The sequence below is a fragment of the Berghia stephanieae genome, chromosome 2, assembly GCF_034508935.2.
Source record: "Berghia stephanieae isolate SIO BIC M18660-M18661 chromosome 2, UCSD_Bste_1.3, whole genome shotgun sequence".
NCBI lineage: Eukaryota > Metazoa > Mollusca > Gastropoda > Nudibranchia > Aeolidiidae > Berghia > Berghia stephanieae.
Genome location: NC_088361.1, coordinates 4,204,978 through 4,214,652, shown reverse-complemented (window position 1 = coordinate 4,214,652; position 9,675 = coordinate 4,204,978). Strand labels below are relative to the sequence as shown.

The 9,675-nt window shown below is 35.2% G+C and overlaps 1 protein-coding gene across 6 annotated transcripts in view; it reads left to right on the top strand.

The window, feature by feature from the left end:
- Positions 1 to 6,976, top strand: part of LOC144964191 (FMRFamide receptor-like) — a 258,962-nt gene extending 251,986 nt beyond the window's left edge. For 5 of the 6 annotated variants that reach the window (XM_078898173.1, XM_078898169.1, XM_078898171.1 and 2 more), the window contains exon 2: positions 1,546 to 2,859. In XM_078898173.1, coding sequence (XP_078754299.1) covers positions 1,546 to 2,709 — 1,164 coding nt within the window. In that variant the 3' untranslated portion in view covers positions 2,710 to 2,859. Of the gene's footprint in view, positions 1 to 1,545; positions 2,860 to 3,284 lie in introns of those variants that run through there. The other variant, XM_078898175.1, reaches the window with a different exon arrangement.
- The last annotated feature ends 2,699 nt before the right edge of the window (positions 6,977 to 9,675 follow it).

Here is a 9,675-nt window from a genome sequence, read left to right as displayed (position 1 = left end):
GCGGTGCCAGTCAGATGAGTTAGTTTCTAATTCAATTTTTCAACCCGTTTACTTTACGTCGAGACGACTGACAGTTTTGTAAATTGATTGTGTGCATGTCGTGTCATTTAATTACCTGAACATTTAGCGCCTTGTCAATTTATAATGTCTACATGTTGGAATCTGGTTGGGATACATTTCAATTGCCATTTTGTGTATATTTCATTTGATTGAACTCCTTGAATGTATAAATATGATCAGCCGTCGTGAAGTTTTTAAGGTTTATGAAAAACATCAAAGAAGGAAAGGCATTTTGAAAACGTATTATTTGAAAAATAAGAGATATTAAATTTATGCAACGGCTATTGTTGTAGATATTTATTAAATGAACAAATACACAGAGAAAGTCCTATTATAAATCAACAAGTTGTCTCACTTCACTAGAGGAGACCAAGGTGTGTCTTATATTTCTCTTTATCCCTATTCCTAGATTTTTCCTCCTCTCATCCCCTAACTGTTTAGTTTTCTGTTCATTGGTTTAATACATTAATTGGTGTACCGTCTACCTTCCCTGTCCATCCAGCACTAGTGAGGCAATTCCATATAATATAGATTGTGACCAACCGTCTCAAAACAGTATTATGCCAGAGTGCATTAAGAAAGTTGAGTTATCATTTGAGTTTAAACAAATGCCTTCATCGGGGAACGCAAGTCTTATTTCAAAGTGATACTAAACTGTTAGAAGGTGTGGACTGTAAAAAGCAATAAACTTAAATGAATATAACAACTTCAAAAAAGAACAAAATACCAAACATGGAACGTTTCGGGCTCAAAACCCTTCTTCAGTTAACATAAAAAAACCAATAAATCAGAAATACATGACTTAAAAGCCAGATAGACGACAGGGAAACATTTTTTAAAACAGACACATACGTTTCATAATGTTAATCATTTTGATTTAAAACTCAAATGTTCATCACCTAGTTCACTCCTACTTGATGGTTAAATTGACGCGCTGGTCTCGTTTCAGATTGAACAGAAAGTAGCAGACGTTATTACTCGGATTTTTAAAATCTTATTTAGATTTTTCCCTCTTAATATAACTCCTTCTACTATTACTTCAACGGTAAATATTACTACCGTTTATCAGATAAGTTTCTTCTGCCACTGCTACTACTACTACTACAACAACAACAACAACAACAACAACAACTACTACTACTACTACTACTACTACTACTACTACTACAACTACTACTACTATACTATTACTACTACTACTATTACTACTACTACTACTACTACTACTACTACTACTACTTCTACTACTACTACAACTACTACTACTACTACTACTACTGATAAAACAACAACTACTACTACTACTACTACTACTACTACTACTACTACTACTTCTACTACTACAACTACTACTACTACTACTACTACTGCTACTACTACTACTACTGCTGCTGCTGCTGCTGCTGCCACCACCACAATTACAACGTGTGTACTAAATTGATGACTGATTTACTAACGATTACGTCATTTCATTCTTCCACCCAGATGAACCCTGACATGGACAACGAGACGATGCTCAATGCCACAAACGAGACGTTCTATATTCCAGAAGATCCCTACGCGGACATTAACGAGACAGTTGATAAATATATCACACTGGTCATCGTCTTCATCGGATTTCCTGGCAACATATTCTGCTTCATCATTTGGATGCAGAAACAAATGCGGCACTCCTCCGGTGTGTATCTGGCAGCCCTGGCTCTCACTGATCTCATTTTCCTTTGTCTCCTCGTCCTGTACGATCTCCAGGTAGCCTGGGGAGTAAAGACGATCCATTACCCAGTTTGGTGCTCCATATTCCCCGTGTTCCATCTCGTGGCTCAGTATCTCTCGCCTCTTCTTGTATTGGCGTTTACCACCGAAAGGTATATCTCCATCTGTCATCCCTTTAAACGTGAGAAATATTGTACCATCCGACGGGCCCAGCTCGTAATCGCAGGACTCGTTGTTCTTACTTTCGCGTTTGGATCTGTCCAGGGATACTTCTTTGAAATGCAGTATTTGAAGAATTTCAATATTACTGTTTGCGGGCCGAGGGCCTCGATGGTAAAAGGAGGTACAAAGTCAGTATTTAGTATCTACACCACCACAATTGACATGCTGTGTTTTCTTGTAGGAAACGTGGCTGTTTTAGTTCTCAACGTTCTCGTCATTTTCGAAATGAGACGCCTTTCAAACGTAGAGCAAACCCAGCTTAAAGGAAATTCATCTCAGAAGAAATCAGCTACAACCGTGATGTTATTGTGTGTCTCCTTCTACCAAATAATCACCACGATGCCTGTGTCCATTGCCTATGCCTTGTATTTGGAGTATGATGCGAAGGCCAACGAAATAGAACTAGGAACAGATAGAGCGTATTTTCGATATTACACGTTCAATCACGTTTTGACTTTCATCAAGGAGTACGGTATTACGCATTATGCTTTTAATATATTTATTTACATTGCCACAGGGAAGATGTTTCGACAACAACTGAAAAACCTTTTGCGCGGCAAGGTGGGTCGGAGAAGTCTAAACAGCGAGTACTCCAGCTTACGATCCAGCGTCCGGGCAACAAGCATTAAAGCTAGTAATACTAACTGGTTGCATGTCAACGGGAACGGCCAGAAAATTAGCATGACCACCAACGCAGGGGAGACATTGCTTTGAAATTATTTGAGTTTGGCAATGCCCAAATGAGTATGTTATTTAGAAATTATGAAGATAAAAATACGAGAAAGGATGTTATTTTGTTTCGGGTTGTTTTTTTTTGTTTGTTTTTTTTTTTTTTTGTTTTTTTTTTGTTGTTTTTTTCTTTTGATATTTTATTCTTTTGGTTGGGGGGGGGGGGGTGGGGATGGGTATTGAAATGTCTTTTATAAATTGATGGATCTCCTCTCTCTCTCTCTCTCTCTCTCTCTTCTAATATATATATATATATATATATATATATATATATATATATATATATATATATATATATTATGTATCTTACTTTTTTCTCTCTCTTCTTCTTCTTCTTCTTCTTCTTCTTCTTCTTCTTCTTCTTCTTCTTCTTCTTCTTCTTCTTCTTCTTTTCTCTCTCTCTCTCTCTCTCTCTCTCTCTGTGTGTGTGTGTGTGTGTGTGTGTGTGTGTGTGTGACTCTTTCGCTCTCCCTTTTCCCATTTAACACCTAATCTATCTATCTATTCATTTATATTATATCTTTTTGTCAGTCTTCGTTTTTCACGATCTCCCCTGACAGACACATTACATCATGGCATCGTGTGGGTTGTGCTGTGGAGGTACGGTCTTGGATTTGCAACACGTCACAGATTGGGCCGGAATGCGTGAATCTGTCGCTTTTACATCTCAAACACGTATAAAGCAATAATACAAAAAATAAGTCAAACAACGTCGAATAAAGAATAAAACACAAAACTAAACATATGGAACGCTTCGGGCTCAAAAGACTTCTTAAGCCCAAAAGAAAAACAATAAAAAAGATAATACTTGGCGTATAATCCTGATAGATGGGGGAAAATTTCATGACTGTTATGTCTAGTCGGGAAGAACAATGGCGACGAGACGTACCGTGGTTGTTATATTCGGAAGAAGATTTTGGAGCCCGAAACTATCTGTGTTTTATTGTATTCTGTTTTTAAACTGTTATATTATTTATTTATTCTTGTTGGTGTATTACAGTACGCAGCTTAATACTCGCCTGGATCACGGCAAACCTGAAACACGGAAAGACCTTCTGCAAATATTTTTCATCTCCTATATAAAATTGACGTTCAAGTCAGAGGTCACAGTAAGTCGCACGTACTATCGCCTAACTAGCCGCATTTCGTGTGAAATGATTCATGTGTAGGCTGTTCTATCATCAGTAACTTACAAAAATTGAAAAGCTCTAAGATGTGGTGTGTACCGTGAATAAGCGTTCTAATATAAATATCATCCTTATGGAATGGTCGAGTCCATCGTCTTTGCTCACTTCACTCTAACCAATCATCTGCTCTGCCGTACTCCTAAATAAAAGTCCTACAAAGTGGGGTTTTTTTATTATACCCGATAAAACATTCAAATAGCTTATCTGTATCTGTATGGTTGGCGCTGAAGAAAACAATGGTCTGGATGTATTTCAGCGGCGTCCTCATTGGGCGCGGGCCCATGTCAGTCGGGCCTTGAAATCGTTTAGGTGTGGTGCCATGATGACCAGTTCATCCAGCCCATTCCACTCCGAGATCGTTCTAATGAAGAAAGAATTTCTGTAGTTTTGTGTTCTTGTCAGTGGGATTTTGAAGCAGTTCGAATTGTTTGTGATGTATCTCTCAATGGGGTTTTCGGTTATGTGGCGTAAAAATAGAAATGATAGAAACATCTAGATAGTTATTTGCAAAGTTTTCTTCCGTCACTCTTCAAGTTTTTTGTTGTGAAATGTTTTTGAAAATGCTGTGATGCCTTTCAATACAATCAGGATTTTTGTAAAAAGGGAAAAATTTGACTCAAGGTATTTATTGACACAAAAATGGATGAAAAATAAAAACGCGTCAAAAATAATTGAGTAAGTCAAATTAAAGCTTATAGCATCTTCCTGAAATTTTCACCACAAAAAAACTTAAAAAGTGATGAAAAACTATGCGGAAAACTAGATGTTTCTATCATTTCTAGATTTTAAGCTATTTCAATTCTTTAGCAGGTAGAAAAAAATACGTCTTACATTCTAAATATTTTTGCCAGAAAAGTCCTTCAAATATTATTTGATTAAAATGACCACAGTCTTGTCAAAACTCTCAAACCTGGGACCTTCAAGTGACGTCCCAGGATTAAGAGTTTTTTGAGAAGGTGATGGGTTTTCTTTTTCAATCCATTGACATTTTAGTCAAAGTACGGCAGTTCTAAACCCATGATGCCTATAAATCGCAAAACATTTATCCATCAAATGCTGAAATTGTTTTCATAATGCAACGATTTACCGTTAGATTGATTTGAAACTTAAAGTTTATTTCAAGATAACAAAATGAAATAAAAGTTACCTATGTACTTTTATTGATATAAACAACTATATAAAGAAACTCTACGATACGCTAGAATCGTTTGTATAATAAAAATAAAAAACCCAAAATGGCCTTCTGTTTAAACAAATGAATATTAACTGAAATGCACATTTGGATAAAAATAAATTATGGTTAATTTATATCTCATGAAATTAGACAATACCACTATCATATGTGTGTGTTTGTGTGTGTGTGTGTGTGTGTGTGTGTGTGCGTGTGTGTGTGCTGACTTGACATGTACAAAAACTCCTACATTTTAATCAAATTCGTATCTTTTTAAACATAGTGGTTAGATTGTTTGGATTATGGTTAGCCCAACTATCCCATATTTACAAGTCTTTCAACAATTTGACTGCAGTGCTCTGGAAAGACATGTATTTTAAAAAATGACTGGAAAACTCGTCCTTCAAAAATATCGATCGATTTAAATGACCCCCACCTTGGCCAAACTTTCAAACCCGGGACCTCGCCAAATTGAATCGCCATTTAAAGTAATCGATATTTGAAGAACGAGTTTTCCTGGCCAAAGTTGTAAAAACGCGTCTTTCCAGCTCACGGCAGTTAAGGGGTTAAATCAACAGCCAGTTTGATCTTTAATCTAACATTGTTTTAATGGACGATATTCTTGGTTGGTGGGCAGTGGCGTGGCATGCTGATAGAATAAGTTGGTGCCAGAATCAGAGAAAAATGACTTAAAACATGCTATATTTGTAAATACAAAAGAAAGAAAAGAAATTAAAGAAAAGACTTACTCAAATAATTAAGAGGCGGTATGTACCATTTCTCAGTTTTATTATTTTTAAAAATGCTGAAATACATTTTTTGAAAGATGGATGTAGTGCCAGGCACGAAATCAACCAATATAGCCACGCCCCTGTTGGTGGGAGTTTGTCTATAAAACAATTAGGGTCATCACATGTGTAAAGGAATACATGCAGAATATTCCAACGCAAATTTAATGATGCCAAATTCTATCTTCACGCAAATGCCCATGGAGAAAGATGTGGCGATCCTAATAATATGTCATAGTCGATGTGTTAACATTTTATTCAACATTTTGGAAACCGAGATAAATTCAAGAATAGTTGTGGTGTTTTTATGCATTTAAAAATAGTTGTCCTAAAATACATGAAATAAAAATATTATGTATTAATCTGTTGCTGTATATACCAATTTTTTGTGCATAATCTAAGGCCAAAAATGTAGCTCAAAATGTATAAAATTCTGTCCAATAGCAAGTAAAAATGCTTTTCCAATTATAGCTCTAGTTTCTCGTTATTTTATGCAACATGTATTATTTTGCAGTCAATTTCATTCTGCACACTTTGATACAGAAAAGTGGTAAGGTTCTCTCACTAGTCTTTTCTACAGCTATTTATAAAAGAAACACCTGGTGACCCACTTTCCAAAATTAAAAGAAGGAAAAATTGGAACGAATAGCAAATAAGAAACCTACTTGTCATTGCTATGCTAAACTTACCCATGAGTGCACGCACATTGAATCCTGTTTTAAAATTAAACTCGCAATCTGTTTTGAAAGTGTCAAAAGAAGATGCTTCTCCCCATACTGTGGATGGGCTGAGCAAGAGTCCCAGGACACGTGAAAGTAGACGAATTATCTCAGAAGAAGCTTGAAATTTCAATTGCTTTAGGATATCTCTTGAACATCTTATTGAACAAGTAAAAAAGGCATCGTATTTTAGGATACTGACCGAAAACTACTGGTCTGGTGACATAGATAGTGGTGATAATCATTAACCCTTCAAATGTCAGTAATCAACAGCAATAGAATTAAGTGCGTTTGTCAACGGAGGGATTCACAGCAAGGAACTTGCTATAAGGCCATTCTGTCATAAGATTATATGACCCGTCGACATCGTTCGCCAAAGGAATGAGAGCTGACCGCTAATATATATATATTATATATATATATATATATATATATATATATATATATATATATATGCACGTGTGTAAAGATATATAGCAATCACCTATATATTGTGGAGTGTCCTCTTAAATCATTACAATGCCATGCCATTTTTATTAATTAATTCGTGCAGAAATAATTGTTCACTTGTGTAGGATTCAAGTTTCCTAAACCAGAATAAACACAAACTAATATTATATACAGTTTGATATTCAGTACTTTATGCGCACATTAATTGTTATTGCATTTACAAATTTTAAAAGTTTGCATGATTGAAAGCACAGCTTACAACATCACATGGTTTAGAAAAAAAGCATCGATTTTGTAATGATATTGTTCGTCTTGTGTGCTTCCTTATATCTTCACCGCATAGTTGAAAATCAATATTTTCAAATTCATTTTGTTCACTTTTTTGCCATATGATCTGTCGTTTTCTTTCCAGAATATATCTCCATTGTCTTCTAAATAGTTTTCTAGAGGTGAGATGACATATTTACTCCTGTTGAATTACAGTTTTTGCCGAGCATATCAATGGACCTAATCCGTACTGTCTGTTATATATATCGATGGATTTTGAATTATTATTTTTTCTAGAAGACTCTCAATGCTAGGTATACATACCCATATGTACGAATGAGACATATCACTAGATTGGAAGGGGGTCATATTTATTTGTTTATATTGATAATGATAGTTATAATTATAGCGCTGATAACAATAGTAGTAGTAGTAGTAGTAGTAGTAGTAGTAGTAGTAGTAGTAGTAATAATAATAATAATAATAATAATAATAATAATAATAATAAGCGCTTTACAAGGGGTCTCTGGTCAACAAAAACACTTAACATGTAGGACGGGACATGACGCCTGTAAGGCGATATTACAATTTTTTCGGTCAGAGACAATGCTGTTAACGGTCAGGTACACATTGTACACCTGAGTACGGTGAGAGAATGTTAATAAAGAGCATTGTCCAAGGACTCAACTATGCGCCGAGCGAGGCTCGAACCCAGGATCTTCCGATCCGAAAGCGAGTGTCATACCGCAAGACCATATAGACACATAGAAGAAGAAGAAGAAGAAGAAGAAGAAGAAGAAGAAGAAGAAGAAGAAGAAGAAGAAGAAGAAGAAGAAAAGATAAAGAAAGAATCATGAAGCACAAGCTGTATCCTTGGAAATGTTGCCATATATAATATTAGAATGCCCATCTGGTATTTGAGTATAGAGGGCTCTGAACAGGGAAATATGATAAGCTCAAAAACTATCCTTTCTATTTTGCTCTAAATTGTAGTCTGGAATTGAACCCCACCATAATATAGTTTTATCTTTATCCAAGCTGTTAGTTGTATTTATCTGTTTGTTTTTTTCTGTTAGAGGATGTTACCGAGGGTTTATAATATTAACAATAATACAATAAATAAAAGGACACCACAGGAAGCGATGGATTGCGAATACTTTACAGCGACGTTTCAGATAATTTACTTCAAAGTAGTAATTTACTTCGTTTCCTTGGGGCTACTACAATTGCATATTGTTTAAACAAGGCACATTTATATAATGGAATTCCACGTTTTCACTATGCTCAAAACACTTTTAAAGTTTTTATTTTATCCGCCCAAGAGATGGTATAAATCCAAACTTGCATTTCACAAAGCACTCGTCGATTGTTAGGCAGTCTGTATATATACAATCACTCTTATACCATTGCCTATAGCAAGTTAACATTTCAGACTAAGTCGAGTAGAGGAGTGTGTGTCTTAGAATCCAAAATTATATATATATATATATATATATATATATATATATATATATATATATATATATATATATATATATATTTTCGCTGTACATAAAATGCTTTTATTTGTTACTTTATTTTTAAGAATACCCATGAGCCATTCATTCGTTTTGATTTGTTTTGATTCTTTGTTTCACTCCTTTTTGAAACTTCTATAGATTTGTCAACGAGGACCTGTGAGTAATTTACTAATTGTATGTATTTTGAGGGGTGGGGGTTTTGCAAGTGTTAGTAGCGATTCTCAGCGATCCGCATGCTTGTCTGTTGCATCGTGCTCTCCTTCAGATATTACATTACACCTAGTTACCCAGTCAGTGCCAGATGAAGGATGGGGGGAAACTAAAATATTTGACGAAGCACAGACCTAACCGCGAGTCGAGGTTGTGTGATTTTTTGATTTTTTATTTATTTATTTTTTTTTTGGGGGGGGGGTTGTTTTTGTTTTGTTTTTTGTTTTGTGTGTTTTGTTTTTTTTTGTTTTTTGGTTTGTTTGTTGTTTTTTTTGGTTTTTTTTTGGGGGGGGGGGTTGGTCTTTTTTTGTGTATCTATTGTTTGATTTTTTGTTTTGATTTTTGGTTTGCTTTTTTTTTTTAATCTTGCGATTTAACTGTTTGTTTCCTTGAGAAAGTAAATTGTCGACTAATAGATAATAAACATACCGTCCACAAAATGCTAGTCATGGAAGTTAAATTGTGAACCATCGTGTCAACCTTATCTTAAGGTGTACCGGATGGCCAAAAGTGAATCTTAAGTCAAAAACTTATCAGAGATATATCATCGTGTCCCACTGTTCCAAAATGGTATTATGTCGGGATAATTTATGTGCTGGAAATTGGATTTATAGACACAAAGGTGAAATCTGAGGTTAG